We start from the raw sequence: 19,271 nt of genomic DNA on the forward strand, positions 1-19,271 counted from the left end.
ACGGTCTTATTTGTATGATTACATTCACCCCGCTCTAAAGATCTGATTAAATCTTTATGTACTTATCGATAATATACATGACTCAACATCTTTTAAGCAAAGCTTCCTTTTCCGATGCGTCGTAATAAAGCCAACATATTCAACATTAATTGCTGCTCACTCCATGTTCATGTAGCCCCCCCTTGGTTGAAAGGAATTTCTTCGGCTTCAGCTTTGTGTCAAAATATCTACTGGAACTTTACTTTGACAATAAAACACTGCCGTCCTCGAGAAGGTATTAATACTATTTGCCGATTACAAATGCAACAGAAAGACTCAAAATATCTACCAAATAAACACATCCAACCGTACAAAAAGATAACACTCACGCTGATAAAACCTTTCATCACTTTCGTATGAACTTGCAAAAGACAATGCTTCTTCGACAAAGAAACATTGGTATGAGTATGACACATCACGAAAATGTTCTCGTAGTCCCTTGTAGCATACCAAAAGCATATATACGTAAATTACAATAGGAGGTTTCACTAGCATCTATATCTATCAGAACTGGAAAGGTAGCAAACCAAAGTATATACCAAAAATTATACCAAGAGTTTCTTGCAAGACAAAGGCTACGGTTCATAGTGCATCATGTCCAAAAATTTTGCAAGATTAGTTTCAAAACTCATCCTACTTCTGCATGATTAGCTTCAAAAATTATGCATCAAAACCTCAAAATCAAACACTTTAAAAAAAAAAAATCCTAATAGTTCTCGTAAAGGAAAAAAAAAACTCATAAATCTAAGAAACAATACGAAGAAAAAGAGGAGGTAAAGAGAAAAAGAGAGAGAAATAAGGAGATGAAAACTCATCTTAAAAAATAGAGGGATAAATTTATAAATGTAAAGACAATTATAATCTCTACTAATTAATAAAACACTTATTGTCAACAAAAATCTTATGAAATTACCAGTTTAACCATCTAATTAAAACAGAACATGAATAAGAAATATGGGGCAGAAATGTAATTTCACACAACCAAATTTTACTGTTTTTTTTTTCAAAACCTCACCTATATGTAATCATAACATATCTCTAATTAAAAAAAAAAAAATTTCCCACTCCCACATTCTCTATCACTCTCTTCCTCTCTCCTTCTATTTCAAAAACAAAAATAAAAAAATTTCTCACACACTTTGTGTGTGCCCATATGCTAGTAATAACTATAATAACATCACATGCCATGTGAATAAATTTTTTTTCCATCTATAAAACAAATTAGAAAACTTATCAACATAAAAAATAATTTGCTTAGGTCAAAAGAAAAATGACTTATTTGGAAGTGTTTTAGAATGACTAGAAATGCTTTTGGTAAAATTTATTTTGAATTTCTTGCAAGATGCACTTAAAGTGCGCTTTTTCATGATCTACTTGGATAAACCAAAAATTAAAGTGTACCAAAAGTTTCTTGCAAGACGAAGGCTATGGTTCATAGTGCATCATATCCAACAATTTTGCAAGATTGGTTTCAAAACTCGTCTCACTTTTGCAAGATTAGCTTCAAAAATTATGCATTCAAATCACCATAATCTCAAAATCAAATAATAAAAGCACCAGATATGTGTTCTTACAAAATGCACTCAAAATACTTTTTCATGATCTATTTAAATTTTCTTCCAAGAATTAATTTAAAAAACATTTTAATCAAAATACTTATGCTTATTTTAAAAACACTACCAAACTAGCTGATGGTTTCTTCCTCATGAACCGGTTCTTCACGTTATTGGTTTCCTATTTGGCCGGGGTTCAATGGAAGAATAAAATAAGGGAAAAAAAACTTTGGTAACAGTTTTCTTCAACACGAGGTCATCATCCAACAGATAACAGACTGTTGAGCTACAGTGTAGGCTGAATTGTAGGAAACTGACTGGTGCATTTACCATTAGTTCAAAATGACAAAAATACTCCTTCGAGATTCCTTCTCCTGCCTGCAAAGTGCAAACGTAGAATTTTCAGTCTGTTTTCTGTACAACAAAAAGAATAAAAATAAAATAAAATAATGCCATCCATCTTCTTCCATTCCTTCGTCTTCTTCTTTCTGCATGAACCCTTCTGCCACCTATGTCCCGAAGTAGGCCCCACCTTGATGCAATCCTCTCCTAAAAGACCAACAGCACCCCTCCAACTCCAACATGTCCATTTCAGATACAGTGACAGCCTAGCAGGCATTTTTCTGTCAAGAAATTTGTGATTCATGTGAAGAGGGTTTGTTCATCGTAAATGGTGGCAGAGTTGTATATATCTGCAGTTGTAAGGTCGTGTATCATCCTGTTCCTGTTGGCTAATCCAACAGGGACACTTGTCATAAAATACCTTTAGAGAGAGCCAATGTCCTTTGAGTGATTTGAAAGCATGTCTAAGGATTTATGCTTAATTATGTAGTAAATGTAAGCATGTCTAAGGAAATAGCAGCATTTTGTAAAAATAAAATCAAGGGTCTTTATTAAGTGATTCAATTGCGATCGTTTTTCCATTCATCTTTCGTTGTCTTTTCGTTTTCTTGCCTTTTTCTTCCTCATTTTCTTGGATTCATTTGCTTTTTCTCCTTTTGTCCACTTACCATGTAAATGCCATCTTAATCAGATCACCTCCCTTTCTTTCCCATTTTCCAAATTTCATCATCGATCCCTTCACATAAAAAAAAAGATTTCACTGTCAAATTTTCAATCAGTATTCTGTCCCAATTAATATTTCCATTTGCAAAAATTCTCCCACACCATATATTTTGTTTCATGTGTTTCTTTCTCTCTTCTCCCTTGAGACTATTCCGGTGAATCCGTCACGACCGGAGATATATTCTCCTGGCAGAGAGGGTTTGTGTGATCGAAGAAGGTCGAATGGAGAAACCACTCGCCGGAAAGTACTACAAAGAAAAATGGTTTGGTGTACTAGTCTCATTTTTCTTGTTCTTTGTATTGCTTTGCTTTGATTATTCAACTTCAATGTTGGGTGTCTACAGTGGGGTAAATTTGTTAGTCAATAAACATGTTCGTCCATTCTACCTCAAAGATTCGTGTTTTGGCCGCTACATTTACATCCACGATGATCTTCCAACACGGTTCAACTACGATCTCCTCGCAAACTGCCAGTCCCTTTCGACAGGAAGCAAGGCCCTTAGTGATCAAGGTGCGAATACTGGTGACAATATGTGTCCTCACCTTGTGAATTCGGGTCTTGGTCCTCAAATCGGAAAGCCCGGCAAGGTTTTGGCAAACAAGAGTTGGTTCATCACAAATCCCTACTTGTTAGAAGTCATTTTCCACAACAAGATGAAGACGTACAAATGCTTGACAAACAACTCCAATCTGGCTTCAGCCATTTATGTACCGTCATATACCGGCCTTGATGCGAGTCGCCATTTGTGGGATTTTGATCACAATGTCAGGGACGCGTCCGCGAAAGATCTTGTGAATTGGCTTACGCGGAGGCCTGAGTGGAAGAAAATGTGGGGGAGAGATCATTTTTTCGTTTCCGGGAGGACTTCTTGGGATTTCAGGAGGCCCGACAATGGTTCTGATTGGGGTACTAACTTAAGGTTTTTGCCGGGGTCGATGAACATGAGTATGTTGTCGGTTGAAGGAAGTTGTTGGAGAAATGACCTTGCTATACCGTACCCGACAAACTTCCATCCTTCAAACGATAGTGAGGTTGTTCAATGGCAGAACAGAGTGAAGAAGTACAAAAGGCCTCACTTGTTCTCTTTCATCGGTGCGCCGAGGCCTGGCATGCAAAAATCGATCAGGGGAAAACTTATCAATCAGTGCCAAGCATCAAACAACTGCAAGTTCGTGCATTGTGGTTCTCCTGGGATTAATTGTAACGACCCCGTTACAGTTATGAGGGTTTTCGAGAAGTCGGTCTATTGCTTGCAGCCTCCAGGTGATTCACACACAAGGAGATCAGCATTTGATTCTTTACTTGCTGGTTGTATTCCGGTCTTCTTTCATCCTGCGACTGCATACACGCAGTACTTATGGCATCTGCCGGAGAAACATACTAAGTATTCGGTGTTTATTCCGGTGAAGGAAGTGGAGGATTTGAAAGAAGGCATGATCGAGAAAACTTTGCTTCGAATTTCAGAAGAGAGGGAATTGGCAATGAGAGAGGAGGTCATAAGGCTGATACCAAAGCTGGTGTATGCAGATCCCAGGTCGAGATTAGAGAGCGAAGACGCGTTCGATTTAGCTGTGCAGGGAGTTCTTGAGAGGATAGAGAATGTTAGGAAGGTGATTAGAGAAGGGAAGGATCCTAGCGTTGGTTTTGCAGATGAGGATTGGACTAAATTCATGTTTCCGGAGGCACCAGAAGAATATTGATTGATGTAAAAAGAGAGAAGAATATGAAGACATTCAAATTAATCATAATTTTACTGCCATTTGTTTGTAGAAAGTTGTATGATGCTTATTCCAGCATTCAAAGAAATATAGATTTACTGCTTTCTTTTATATACAGCATAAAAATAAAATGTGCTTACTTTTTCGTTGTTTGATCATTGTGTTCTTCTTTTTGCAATTTTGATTTGACATGAATAGTCCTCCTCCTGATTTTGGTGAAATCTTTCAGTATACCAAAAACACGATTAGGTACACCATTTCGGTTTGAACAAGAGAAAGACGTGTCGAGACGGTGGTTCATCAAATTGTCCAATGCTCTTAAACTTGCTAGGTTTCAACATCATGCTCCGATTACTCACTTTTCGTCCGAAGTTGTCAAGGCAAAAGAGCTCTTTTTCCTCATTGCCAGTGCTAGATTGAGCGTAATTATGTTTTGCTTTGCCTATTGAGAGCCAATAAAGAGCATTTTACCTAAATCAGATGAACCCCGCTTGCTGTGATTAACCAATTATTAAAGACTAATTTGTGTCCCCAGCAATAAAAAGATTGAGGATATACAAGTGAATCTTAATCATATGGACCCTTTCACCTTATTTCAAGTAGAACTCAGTTGGAACCTGATACCCGCCATATAGCAAAACTTAAACCTGCAACCTTTAGGTTAAAATCCCAATGCTCTACCAACTGAGCCATACGCTGCTTTGATGGAGATTTATAGCATCATGCAAGTAAATACAGATTGAGATATTAGAAACATGAGCTTGTGCCGTGTGATATAGCTACATCTAATTTCGGACCGGTTAATGCAAGAATCATAAATAAAGGACCAGGATCTCCTATAAAAAATGAAAGATCATTCCTACATATTATAGTCCAAGCGAACCCACTTAAAATCTTTACTAAAAGTATCATAATACAATCGGTTAGAAGTTTTTTTTCTAAGCATCCAACCGTTTGCATTATGACACCTCTCGGTACACTAGAAAGTCTCTCCTAATTCTACTGGCCGCTGAGGCCTTGAGTTTGTCAAAGGCAATGGCCATACCGAAAACTACATGTACAAAAATTAATTCTTTTTTAACACGTAAAGAATCAAGTATTTTTTATACTTTAAACAAACGACTTGGCAATCATTGAATCATCAAAAAACATATTGCATGTGATCTATATGAGCGTTTATACGCGTGTACCGATCATATTTGTCATTCCATTAGAAAAAGAACATTTTGAGATTGACCACTAAACTCAAGTGGTGGTCTTAATTACTCCGCGTACAACGGAGCAGCGCACGCATTCGCTTTGTGTGTGATTGGATTTGGGCATCACAAACTGACTCTTGAATACCCTACCGACTCATGTAAACGTCTCTATTCGTCTACAAGTCAATAACACGTATTGTATTTTTTGGAAACTAACAACACGTATTGTTTGACGGAAAAAGAAAATGAGAAAAGCTGGCTCCTGGCTGCCTGTTCAAATCACAATGAAAAAGAGTGAGGATCCTCGCAGGATCCTCTTTGTGAGAATTCGAGAATCTTCAAATCACATCTGTTTATCGTACATCATGCGGTCAGAAATTATTGTAAAATTTTTAATTAAAATTGAATATAAACAGTACTTGACGAAAACTGACCACATGATGTACGATTAATAGATGTGATTGAAGGATTCCCGGAATCCTCACAAAGAGGATCCGGTGAGGATCCTCTCTCAATGAATAATACTTGATTACCCAAAGGATGAGTATGAGTTCTTAACTTAAAAATGTTTGTTGTTGATTCATAGAATTTCGTATTTATGATCATAGTTGTTCATACTATAAATCACTCAATAAAGACTGCATTTGCAAAAAATTCAATTAAAACTAAGGTCTTTTTGTAATACCCTGAAAATTTAAATATATGAATATGTGAAGAAAATCGAAAATAAATCGATTTATAGTCATGCAAATTGAGTTGAGAAATTTTAAAGTTTTATTTCCGGAATTTTTATAATTTAGTTGGCTAAATTGAAATATACGAGGACATCGGATTTATTTCCCGAAAATAAATATTTCGGGGGTGGGGTGTTACAAAATGGTATTAGAGCAAATGATCATATCATACAATGTGAGATATTATTGCTTGTTGTGATGTGAATTGTGAATTGTGTTGATATTGTACTATTTCATAAGTCTTTTGACTAATGATGAATTTATGTGCAATGCCTATATTGTGAATCACTACGAGGTGAATTGAATTGGGTAGGAGTAAAAAATTTTAAGATGTCATATTTTATGTATAACTTTGAATATGAGTATTTGATTAAAGTTCTAGATTATTCTTGAATTGGATTGATATTATGTTATGCGTTATGAAAATTTTGAATAATAAGGTGATTGTGGAATAGTGACAAATAGATGGAAAAGTTGTATTATACCTGTGCAATAGAGAATGTTGATTTGGGCGGAAATGGCCCAAGGATGATGAATTGGGCGAAAAGGCCTGTGGATATTGATTTGGGGGGAAAAGGCCCGTGGATATTGAATTGGGTTAAAAAAGCCTGTGGATGTCGATTTGGGCGTGATTGCCCGTGGAATGGGAGGAATGTTTGGTTGGGCAAAAAGGGCCCAAGGATGTGTGATTGAGCAAAGTGACATTGTGAACGATGAATTGGGCGAAATGACCCGTGAAATGTGAAGGAATGGATGAGTGGGCATAAAGACCCTGTGTTTCTGGAAAGAAGCTTCATGTGTGGGCTATGGAAATGAATTATTGAAGTGATAAAAATGTGTGATGTGTATTGGCCAGGTATATTACAATATTTTTCAGTTTACTAGTCACTGATTGGGATAACAAGAAAAAGGTGATGAAACCATTGTTTGTCAATGATAATTATGGTTGGAATTTTAATATTTAGGAAAGTCGTGATGGGTTATTGAACGGGAATGAAATTATAAATTGAAGTTATGGTGTGGTTGTTATAGTCATAAGTTGTTATTTTTAGATTTGATATTGCGAACAGAACTGATGAAGAGCACGTATTCTCATGACTATGTGATTAATAAGGATTAGTTTTGGTTGGCCAATAGAGTTGTAAAACATATAAATTCCTCTTCTTTGGTTGATGAAATGTGAATAGTACTCTGGCAGTGCGAGTCACTAATTTATTCGATCTGTGGCTACACCTTGAAGCCATTTAAAAGAAAAGGCTTTGAAATAAAGAATTAAAAGGCTATTAATTTTACTATGGGCAATTTAGTTTAATTGCGGAAATGAAGGAAATCGTATAATGAGATTTTATGGTAACAATATTGTGGATATTTGTTTTAAGATATAAATAGTGGTTATTATGCTAGTATTTATCTAGCCAGTGGAAGATGAGATTTAATATCTAGTATTATTTAGCCAATGAAAATTAGAGCTTGTTGTTTGATGTTTATTTTGCCCAGGTGTGTGATTAGAAGTTCTGATATTCTTTTTACCAATTAAGTGGATGGAAATATGAGAAAATGTGTGAGAATCATGATGATTTGCCTTAATCTATTTATTTTGGAGTTTTATTCACCATTAAAGGAATGGTGGGAATAGTTCTAATTCCTTTTTGTAACGTAATAGTAGAAATCTCGGGGACGAGATTTATTTTAACCGGGGGGGGTGAATGTAATACCCTAAAAATTTAAATATATGAATATGGGGAGAAAATCGAAAATAAATCGATTTATAGTTATGAAAATTGATTTGAGAAATTTTAAAGTTTTATTTCCGGAATTTTTATAATTTAGTTGGCTAAATTGCAATATACGAGGACATCGGAATTATTTTCCGAAAATAAATATTTTGGGGGCGGGGTGTTACTCGTTTAGTTATAGAATTATATAAAAATAGATAAATGGAATCAATAAAAGCATTATGAACTGTCTATATATTTGCTAAAATAGATTGACTAAAGAACCTCAATTTATATATATATTTTTTTTGCAGAGATGATCTCTATAGAATACTAGAGGTCGCACTTGGTGCGATGGCAAGTGCCTTCGCCCATGAGCGGTAGGTCTCGGGTTCGAGACTTGGGAGTAGCCTCTCCATAAATGGGGGTAAGGCTAGCCGACATTCACCTCTCCCAGACCCTGCGTAAAGCGGGAGCCTTGTGCACTGGGTACGACCTTTTTATGATCTCTATAGAATAACTCATAATATGAATAGTTCTGATCATAAACACAAAATTATGTGGTTCAAACACAAAGAGTTTTGAGTAGGAGTTCCTACTCATTTTTGAGAAGCCAAGCAATGTTCAATCACAATACAGCACACAAAAAGCATGTATATAAGTGCAATCAACCTCAATCAGTTTTCGACTTTCAATATTTTCTAAAAATTAAAATCTTGTTTGGTAACAACTTTCAGTTTTCAGTTTCAAAAAGAAAAAAGAAAACTGAAAATTCTCAAGACTAAATTTTGAGAACACAAGTAGTTTTCAGTTTTTGGTGTTCAATTTTCAAAAATTAAAAATTGAAAGTAATTACTAATTAAGATTTCAGTTTTCCAAAAAACTGAAAAAACAAAAAACAAAAAACGAAATGGTTAACAGACGGCACCTGAGAGAATTGAAAAGAATAATTCTAAGTTTAAATTTAAAGAACATTACATTTTTAACTTATAATTGTGCTAAATAGGTACATGTTCTGAAAGAGGAGTATGAAATAGGGACCTCTAACATAGCATTTTGCTTTCGATCTTTCTTTACAATCTCTTGGCAGCTGCAGTAACGACCTGAAACCCAAGAACTGGCACTGTTTCATCCAGTTTCGAATCTTTCGACGTGCGATCTGCCATTGTAGGCCTGCACCTCCTCTTCCATCTCATTCTGTTTGTTAAACAGAAAGAACTGTTGAACTCAAATCAAGTTTGTTCTTGTTTCTGATGAAATGTGTACTTGTAGCTATCCTCATCCGCGAAACCAATACTCGGATCATTCCCTTCCCTAATCACCTTCCTAACATCCTCAATCCTCTCAAGAATTCCCTTGATAGCCAAATCGAATGCATCTTCGGTCTCTAATCTAGACCTGGGATCCGAGTATGACAGATTCGGTATGAGCCTTATAACCTCCTCTCTCATGGACAATTCCTTATCCTTTGAAATTCCAAGCAAGATTTCCTCAATGCTGCCTGGCATATCGTCCGCAACCCTCACCGGAATGTACACCGAGTAGCTGCTATGATTCTTCGGCAAATGCCACAAATACTGGGAATAAGCGGCACCCGGGTGAAAGAAAACCGGAATACAACCAGCCAGAATGGAATCGAAAGTTGATCTCCTGGTGTATGAATCCCCTCCGGGCTGCAAGCAATAAACCGAGCTCTGAAACACCCTCATAACACTCGACGGGTTGTCACAATCCATGTTACCGCCCAAACTGCAATCGATTAACTTGCATCTACTCGAAGCTACGCACTGATCGATAATCTTCCCCCGAATCGAGCTCTGCTGGTCAGGCCTCGGTGCCCCAGCAAAAGTGAACAAGTAAGGCCTGTCTAGCTTCCTCATTCTGTTCTGCCATTGAACCAAATCGACCTCCTCCGCGGGATGAAAATTTGTCGGGTAAGGTATAGCAAAGTCATTGTTCCAAGAGCTTCCTTCGACCGACAACATAGTCATGTTCATAGACTCAGGCAACCACCTGAGCTTACTACCCCAATCCGAAACCTCATCCGTCTGCCTCCTGAAGTCCCAAGAAATTCTCCCGGCAACCAAGAAATGATCCCTCCCCCACAGTTTCCCCCACTCGGGTTTTCTCGCAAGCCAACTCACAAGTTCTTTCGCCGAGGCATCTCTAACCGTAAGATTCGAGTCCCAGAGATGGAGGCTCGCATCAAGGCCGGCGTAAAACGGGACATAAACGGCCGAAGCCTGACTGGAGATGTTTGTCAAACACTTATAGCGCTTCATCTTGTTGTGGAATATGAACTCCAGCAAGAACTGGTTCGTGGAAAACCAGCTCCCGTTCGACAAAACCCCTTCCGAGTTTTGGATTTCGGGACCGAAACCATAATTCTCAAAGTACATACATAAATTTGGCTTGTCGGTTCCTCTGGTGAGAAACCTACAGTTTCTTACCAAGTCGGAGTTGAATTTTTCAGGAAGATCGTCGTGCATATAAACGTAACGACCAAAACATGATGAATCCGTGATAGCGTGGTTCAAAACCCCAATTGGGTCGACTTTTTTGTTGGGCAAAAGATTGAGACCAGAGAAAGTAGAGTAATCAAAGGAAAGAAATATAATGCACAAAGCGGAGGAGATGAGAAGGGCAAACCAGAGTTCTTGAGAGCACTTTACTGTCGGTAGCTTCTCCATTGGTGTTTCCTGCTGAGGACAAAAATCCGCAGCCACTCATATCAGAAGAAAGAGAGACCAGGGGAGTTTGGAGTGTGAGAAAAATGAGAGATTTTTCCATGTCACCGGAATACGGAGTGATGCATAACATGTTATTATACAAATAGTAAGATATGTGTGTTAAAAAATTAATAACTTTAAAAATAAAATTTACCATCATTTATGTAAAAACACGTAATGTACTACTCGTGTTAATCACAATGAAAAATTTCTGGAGAATAAGATAGAAAAATGGAAAGAAATTAAAAGAAAGGGCCCCCACTGCATGAATAATGTGAAATGCAGGACAGGATGCGTAATGATAGGCCCAATGTTGGCGTCGATGCAAGTACAAAATTAACTTTAGAGAACATCGTTTCCTTTTCCAAAGTGGTGGTGGTGGTGGTGGTGTTGGTTAGACGATGACAAATGAATTGTGGAGTGATAATTATCGGGTTTTACTTTGATAGTCCGGCTTATCAAGTAGTCTTACCTTTTAAAAAATTTTCACTTTTTTATTTCTTAGAGTCAACTGTTTAAGTTTTTAAAGTTAATCTTCATCATTTATTTCTCAAACTACTCAGTAGTCGCAGACCATTGAAGAAAAAAATGAAAGATTGCTTTTTATTTTGATGAAAATTTTATATGAAGTTGTGGAGTACAAAATACTTGGAATATAGTAACAACATCCATGATTTTTTTTAGCCGAATCCGAGGTATCCACACCGCGAAGAGTAGACTAATCCCAATTGGGACTCGAAAAGGCTAAAGGCACCGTAGCCCACCATGACCACTTTCACACGCCATTTTAAAGCCTTCAACCAAGAAATCTCCTCTCTTTTTTTTGGCAAGCTCATGCCTTGAATTTAAAACCAAAGAGCAAACTTGACTAGAAATTCTACCGCATTTTAACTGAACCACTTGGCATTGATAAAAGATCCATGATTTTGGTGTTGGAGATGTGCAATAAGGGTATTACCGAGGGAGGGACGTCGGTTAGTTGGTCGGGGGTTTTGAAGTGCTTACACGAAAAACCGTGGGACACCGATCCTGAGTAGTAGCTGAAGATGAGGATGAATTATGGGATTATTTTACGTGACGGGGTCAAAATTCAAATGATATCATTCATTCATTACATTAAAAAAAAAACAACACGCATTGCAAGATATTCATTACGTGCTTATGGAGTGGTGCACTTGTGAGACCCGTTGTCTCTTTAGCCAACAAAAAATAAAGAACCCAAAAAAGGCAAAAGCAAAAGGCAAATTTAGCAAAGCAAAGCCTATGTAATTATTTCTATTTGTTTCGTTTCTCTCGTAAAAAAGCAAAATCATATTTGCTTGATCTCATGCACCTCCATTCTCACTCTTTTTTCTACATCACTTCTCTCATTCCAGGTAAATGATCATGCCATCAAACCAAAAAAAAAAAAAGTTATCTAAATACGAGAGAGTGCATCTACATATATCCATTCAAATTCGTATTTTATTTTCTTTTGCAAGCATATATATATATATATATATATATATATATTTTCAAAAAAGGACTCCCGTGGCCAAAGCCAGGCTTCCACATCAGTAGCAGGTTTCGAATCCGAGATTTTTAGTTTTTAATTTTAGAAAAATCTCGTAATTCATCATTTACCATTTAATCACCTGGTCAAATTGATATTTTGAATTACACCAATTTATGAGAAATTAGGTTATTGTGTAGAGGGTTTTCAACGGTACAATTCCTTTTTGATTTGACGTGAAATTGTTGAACGCGTGACGCTTTTTGTTCTATCTCGAAGTCTTTAGGCTATGAGATTTTCTTTGAAATTATATTTTTACCGAGCCCCACTAGGGCCACTGCGTCAATGCACAATGCCTATCTCGCTGTAGGGTGATTTGTTTGTAAAGAAGAGTGTAGTTCCACAAGCTTCTGTTGTTTTTGTGTGCCGACACTTGAGTTGGGACCCGCTAGTGCCTTGGATGGCAAAGTTTGAGATTTAGGCTGCCCATATTACGCCCTTGATCGTGGCTTCGTGTTCCACAAAATTTCCATTCCAATACATATGGACCCCTAATCAATACGTTTTTTTTACTGTGAAATGAGGAGCCGTTTGATAATTATTTCGTTTTCAATGCAGCTTAAAAAAATGAAAAATGAAAACCAAGAAGTGTAAACCAAGACCAAATTTTGAAAACTCAAGAAAGTGGTCCTTACTACAATGGTGGAAAGCTGCTGAGTCCTTGCATGATGACGTGTGTTCAAATCCCGTCGTTAACTAATTTAACAAAATCTATCGTTTGACAAAAAAAAAGGTAGTTTTCAATTTTCAAATTTTTAAAGCTGAAAACTGACCCTAGTTATAAAAAAAAAAAAATCAATTTTTAGTTTTCAAAAGAGTGAAAGCAAAAACTGAAAACGAATTGGTTATTAAACGACACCTTAGCTTAACAAACTTTTGTTTCACCATACCATTCATTATGGACTTATGAAGTTACTTTTGATAGTTTCCAAAAAAAAAAATGAAGTTACTTTTGATTCATGTCAACACGTTAACAAAGATAGTGCTCAAACTCAAACCATCAAAACAAATTTGAGCATAGCTAATTTGCTTACAGCAGTGTACACTTTCTTCTAAACTCAAAATCGAAGTCTCTCTTGTAATTTAGATTAAACTATTGCTCGAATAATTTTTTTTTATTATTAGCACTGCAAAAATTTTAATGCGCACTTCAAATATTCTATATTAAAAAAAAACTCTTATGAGGAATACACAAGAAAATATTTGGAGTGCAGGATAAATGCTTTATAAGTATCTATTTAAGGAAATAAAAATATCAATTTTTGAAAGAAGATCAGCTGATAGTTTCGTCACGATAGTCCACAATCTTGGAGAATAAAAATAAGTTTAGACCGTAATATCAAATGACTGAGCTACAAGGAAGTTATAATTACTCATGATAATGCCAAAATATTAATGCAAACTCAGATGAAGGGAAAGCTTGTAATTTGGGCCTGGGCTTGCATTACATTGATAAAATAAGAAAACCCAAAAACCTTGAAACCAAGAAATACAAAAACCCAAAACCCTCCAAAAGCTCAGAGGAGCAGAGAGCAGGCAGCAATGGAGTCTGAGGTGAGTTTCTCTTCTGCCCTATTAGCCTAGTCCTTCCCTTATACTGATTCCCGATTACGAAGTCTCAATCTTTTGCTGAATGCTGAATCTTCATTTCCGCGTTTCTCAGAAACCAAGTTTCGAACCGTTTCGGCTGTTTTCATCGCCAGGGTCGGGGTTTCTTGAACAATCAGAGCCCCCTCTTCCTCCGCCGCCTCCTTCCGTCCAAGTGCTTCCCTCCGAGGTGTTAATTAGTTAATTACTGCTTATTAATTTACTTTGATTAAGAATTATTAGCGTAATTTGTGGTTTTAAACACACAAATGATTGATTTAATGTGGAATAGGTTTCGTCGTCTGTGAAGTACACCGTGGAGCCGGTGGAGTTGGGCGGACTTACTTTGCTCAAGGTCACTTTTTTTTCCGTTTTCTTTCTGTTTCTGTTTGGTTTCTCAGAAAATGGAGCAATTTACATTTCAATCTTTTCTCCAAAAAAAAAAAAGCTGATTTTAGTATAATTGGTAGTTTCTGAAGTTAAGTTTGATTTGAGTGTAACTTAGAGATCGTGCGTGCTTTGATTGTAGGGTCGCGTTAGTACTCAAGACGTTTTCACGCTGTCCAACTCTGATTTAGTTCCTGGGAAATATGAAGGTTATACATTTCTTCCATCTTCATCTGTTTGTTAGTAGTCATTCAATAATTGAAATGATGTTTGATTGAGTTTATCGTATTCTTTTTTAAAAATCGTGTCTTTTGTTGATGATGCGCTGCGGCACCCAAATGTGATGCTATGTATTTGGTTTTGGCGGGTTGTAGGGGGATTAAAGCTGTGGGAAGGTTCTCTTGATCTAGTTAAAGCTCTAAGCTCTGAAGTTCAAAATGGAAATTTATCATTTGCCGGTAAATGCGTTTTAGAGGTGGGCATCCTAATATTTTCAGGTGAATGTATACTGTCTCACAATACCTTCACCTGTTAACATTTCAGATCCTAATATTTCACCTGCTAGTTTAGTTCATATGATTCCTGCCTGGTAGTCTAATTCTCGAGTGTAACTTGTATTAGTCATAAGTTCATAACGGTGCTTTTGTGAAATGAGACATACTAGCTTCTTTACCTTGAAATGTATCATATCCTTACAAGCAGAAACTAATTTTGTTTCTGGTCGCATCCTGCTCGCTTTGTTCAGCTTGTAGGTTTCCCCACTAAGTGTTAATTCCATTAATCTCATGTTCATACATCATACAGGGAAACTCTTCAACTTTCTAGATGGCTAGTTCAAATTTTTAGGCTCTAATATAATAGCTTGGAAGTGGAGAAGTTCAACACAATTCATAATGAACTGCACTTTTGTTGCAATACTTTTAACTAACAAAGGGTTTACTTAGAATAGTACCCCTGAGTTTACACTCTGTAGAAATAGACTGAAGTTATTTTTTTCTTGGAGTGTTACTTGCGAAGAGGTCGCACTTGGTGCGATGGCAAGTGCCTTCGCCCATAAGCGGTAGGTCTCGGGTTCGAGACTTGGGAGCAGCCTCTCCATAAATGGGGGTAAGGCTAGCCGACATTCACCTCTCCCAGACCCTGTGTAAAGCGGGAGCCTTGTGCACTGGGTACGACCTTTTAGTGTTACTTGCGACAATAAGTACATCTCTTCACATCTGCACAATCATTGAAAAGTGTTCACTGGTGCCCCTTTACACGTAATAAATTAAACCGCTATCGTTGATCATTAACCAACAAAGAAAATCATTAAGCACTACTACAAGTGATTATCCATGCTGACTGATTTCCTGGTTGTCATAGAAGTTGAGGCCACCATCATGTATCTCCTTCTCCCATTTCTTACTATGCCTCACCCTGTTTCCTGTCATGTTTTTCAGCTTGGTTGTGGCCATGGACTTCCCGGTATCTTTGCCTGCCTTGAGGTGAAGTTGTGTTTCATAAGCTTCTCAATTTAGTGTTGTAGATTAGATTTCTTAATATTCTTCATTATTGCCCATCAGGGTGCAGCTGCCATTCATTTCCAGGACTTCAATGCGGAGGTCCTGCGGTGCCTCACCATTCCTAATGTAAATTCAAACATTCCAAACTTCCAATCCCCATCAGTGCAAGCGACAAAGTCTAATGTGGGGGCCGAAATTGGTTTTTTTGCTGGTGACTGGCGTGAAATGCATAAGCTTCTTCCTTATGCACAAAACGACGAGAGGGATGTTAATGTTAGTTCAGAGCAAAGTTTAGATGCTCAGTATGATATTATTTTAATGGCGGAGACAGTTTACTCAATTTCTACTCTCCCACATCTATATGAACTCATAAAAAAGGTATTCTCTCATTGATCTGTCATTATTTATGATTTTGGACTGCGAACTTGGAGCGGCTTTAAGTTTAATAATGTTTATTTTACAGTGCTTAACTCCTTCTCATGGAGTAGTCTACATGGCTGCAAAGAAGCATTATTTTGGAGTAGGTGGGGGAACTCGAAGGTTTCTATCTGTGGTCGAGAAAGATGGTGAGCTAGTTTTAATTATTTTTTGAAAATTACTGAGGAATTATATCACAGTAGAAGTTTTCGTTTCTTATTTCTTTCCTACCCTATTCCTTGGGTTGATGGGATTGTGTGAAATGCGATAAGAACAAGTTGCAGAATATGTTTGTTCTATGAATATGTGTTTCGGAGGCCTTAAAGTTGCGACAATGGTGTTATCGACTGTTATGAAGTTATGTTTAGTATTTACTTATGCTTCAGTAAGAAATTTAAACACATTTTCTTGGAATTCCTTTCTGCAGGGGTGTTGGCTTCTTGCATGGTTGCTGAAGTTGCAGATGGTTCTTCTAATGTCCGAGAGGTATGGAAGCTTTCGTTTAAGTAGGCGTCGAATTCATGTTGACCAAACAGTATTGTACCTTACCCTAAGTTGCCCGGAAGAATTTCAAAAGTTGTAATTGTGATCAAGATTATTTTTACTGTCTTGAGTGGTAAAAGTTATCATGCAATCTTATCTAGTAGATCATTGTAAAGAAATGCATGATGACAATTTCGAAGTGATACGTATAACCCTTATCTACGAGGAGTGTGCTACATCGATATGAAGCTTTATTCTTTAAACTATGGGATGAGTTTATTGAACACTTGAAGCAAAAACAAGAAGAGTCATTGAAAACTCAAGAGAAATAGCTTCAGATAGAAGTGTTATACATGTATAGATAGGGCGGATCTATGGCACCAATTTTTTTTTACAATTTTTGACACATTTTTTTGTGGGGTCTACTTCATAATGTATTTTAACGATCTGAACCGTTTATCTTTTAAAACATCATTAATAGATTATCCTTATAAAATATTAGACAAATCTAAAACCATAGACTAGTATGGTTCCACAAAGAAACTGTAAACCCTTGATATCATATGGTTTGAGATTTGAGTTATTTTGGTAGACATACTTTTGAGAAAAGACTTAAAAGAAGTATGTCAAAAGTTGTGTAAAAAAAGTGATGCCATGACAAGGCTTGCTAACGGGGAGGATCGATTATGCTATAAGTAGAGAGACCTTCAAGCACCTTCGGAAAATTAAGGCACACCTCCTAACTCACTAATTCTCAGCCCCCTATATATCAAAACCAAATAAAAATTCGAATTTGCTCATGTCCTCCGTGATCACGAGTCCGACCTACAACGATAATACTTAGAAACGGTGAGACGGAGGAGGAAGACAGCCTCCTGTTTTGCTATACGCTTCACATCTAACGCCGCCGTTGCAAAAGATTAGACAAAAGATTAGGCACATCTAAAACCATAGTGAAGAAAATAGACTCTTAATGGTCATTGTTTGAGATTTGAGTTATTTTGGTAGACATACTTTGAGGAAAGACTTAATAGATAGATAATTCGGATCGTTGAAATATATTACAAAGCCAGCCTCGTAAAAAAAACGTATGTCAAAAGTTATGTAAAAAAAGTGACGCCACAGATCGCCCCCTATATATCAAAACCAAATAAAAATTCGAACTTGCTCATGTCCTCCGTGATCACGAGTCCGACCTACAACGATAATACTTAGAACAACCTCTCTGATAAGGGTGAGACGGAGGAGGAAGACAGCCTCCTGTTTTACTATACGCTTCACCTCTAGCGCCGCCTTTGCAAACTGGTTGGTCTGGCTTCAAAGCCCCGGGCGATATGTACTTCTTCGTCTGAAGAAACCTCCGGCTTATCTCCGACTCCATCAGCAGCTCGCTTTCGTTGTCGCACTCCGCTATCGAACCGTTGCACGATGTGGACGTAGGGCTCGTTCCCGAGGCAGTTGTGCAGGCGAGGTAGCAAAGGCCGGTGATTAGCAGAAGGAACACTCTGTTAGGCCTTTGCATTTTGTGTTTGGGTTATATTTTCTTCACACTTTGAACAACTTTATAGGGGGTCATGTCATATTTATCTTATAAAATTACTTATGAGACGATGGTAGTGGGATGCGCACTTCACCAAACCTGTCAATAGAGTCCGGCGGCAGCCATGTATTTTATTTTCCATGTGTTACTTATTCTCGACCACACCTTCAATGAATAAAAAAAATGAAAAAGGATGGTAAAGTCTTGGCTAATAATTTGGTTACTGAAATTAGGGGCTCTCTCTCATATGGACCACCAACTTTGTGTTGAAAAAAATCCTTTTCGGATAAGTGTATTCTTGACTTGTACGTGGGAAGCAACTCATGTGGAATACGGAGTTTGATAATATATTATTGAGAAATATGTTGACGTGAGTTAACTAATTAATTTAGAAATGTAATCTTATAATTTATTCCTTGTATAATTGAGATTTTTATTTCCTGTTATATGAGATATTGTACAACTATATATTTACCTTCTAGAGAGAAGAATAAACATACAATTCAAACCCTAAACACTTTTATCTTAGCATCAGAGCAGGTTTCGACCTGTCTCTTTCCTCTAACCTTTTACCCTAGCTACTGATCCCTAAAAACCCAGAAAAATCCTAGCGTGGTCTCGAAGTAAGAGAACCACCTACGGGAATAGAAAAAAAAACCTAGAAACCTAAATTACAAAACCCCAATGGTCTCAAAGCAAGAGAACCATCCACTGAAAATACCTAGAAATCTAAATCACAAATAGACCATTGCTTCCATGGCCGACAAGCACCATGGCATGATTCCTTGTGGCAGTGATCTCCAGCGGGCTGGGCTTGCAGTGCCTGGAGCCCAATGTTCAACAGTGCATCAATCAAGCATGGACATAAGCAACAAATTCGGTGTGAGTCCAACCGAGCAACAATTCGTTGTGTACAAGAACAGCCATGTGGGCATGCCGAGCCCATCATGAGACAACCCTTTGGAAAACAGTTTGGACCTAGACAGTATGGGCCAGCAGCTTTCATTATTGAATTTGATTTCGTCCCAAGAACAATTTGATGATCCAAGT

The 19,271-nt window shown here is 37.3% G+C and overlaps 3 protein-coding genes across 3 annotated transcripts; 2 read left to right on the forward strand and 1 right to left on the reverse strand.

The window, feature by feature from the left end:
• Window positions 1-1,991: 1,991 nt before the first annotated feature.
• LOC103443407 (probable xyloglucan galactosyltransferase GT14) lies at window positions 1,992-4,528 on the forward strand. Its single transcript, XM_008382242.4, has one exon. The coding sequence runs from the start codon at window positions 2,880-2,882 to the stop codon at window positions 4,356-4,358; it is 1,479 nt and encodes a 492-aa protein (XP_008380464.3). The 5' UTR covers window positions 1,992-2,879; the 3' UTR covers window positions 4,359-4,528.
• A 4,433-nt stretch (window positions 4,529-8,961) lies between these two features.
• Window positions 8,962-11,007, reverse strand: LOC103421788 (probable xyloglucan galactosyltransferase GT14). The gene has a single exon (XM_008359831.4). It carries the CDS (start codon window positions 10,712-10,714, stop codon window positions 9,257-9,259), a length of 1,458 nt encoding a protein of 485 aa, XP_008358053.1. The 5' UTR covers window positions 10,715-11,007; the 3' UTR covers window positions 8,962-9,256.
• A 2,712-nt stretch (window positions 11,008-13,719) lies between these two features.
• Window positions 13,720-16,947, forward strand: LOC103421787 (uncharacterized). The gene is made up of 9 exons (XM_008359830.4): window positions 13,720-13,859; window positions 13,969-14,082; window positions 14,185-14,247; window positions 14,422-14,488; window positions 14,654-14,754; window positions 15,719-15,763; window positions 15,842-16,159; window positions 16,245-16,347; window positions 16,626-16,947. The coding sequence occupies exons 1-9, from the start codon at window positions 13,848-13,850 to the stop codon at window positions 16,706-16,708; spliced, it is 906 nt and encodes a 301-aa protein (XP_008358052.1). The 5' UTR covers window positions 13,720-13,847; the 3' UTR covers window positions 16,709-16,947.
• The last annotated feature ends 2,324 nt before the right edge of the window (window positions 16,948-19,271 follow it).

The sequence above is a fragment of the Malus domestica genome, chromosome 04 (genome assembly GCF_042453785.1).
Source record: "Malus domestica chromosome 04, GDT2T_hap1".
Classification (NCBI taxonomy): Eukaryota; Viridiplantae; Streptophyta; class Magnoliopsida; order Rosales; family Rosaceae; genus Malus; species Malus domestica.

Bases quoted from the DNA above. Each gene is read 5' to 3' on its own strand.
- LOC103421787 (XM_008359830.4), top strand. The intron at 14,248-14,421 runs GTCACTTTTTTT...CTTTGATTGTAG, and splicing joins GCGGACTTACTTTGCTCAAG to GGTCGCGTTAGTACTCAAGA. The intron at 16,348-16,625 runs GTGAGCTAGTTT...TCCTTTCTGCAG, and splicing joins ATCTGTGGTCGAGAAAGATG to GGGTGTTGGCTTCTTGCATG.
- LOC103443407 (XM_008382242.4), top strand. From the start codon at position 2,880: ATGGAGAAACCACTCGCCGGAAAGTACTACAAAGAAAAATGGTTTGGT.
- LOC103421788 (XM_008359831.4), bottom strand. From the start codon at position 10,714: ATGGAGAAGCTACCGACAGTAAAGTGCTCTCAAGAACTCTGGTTTGCC.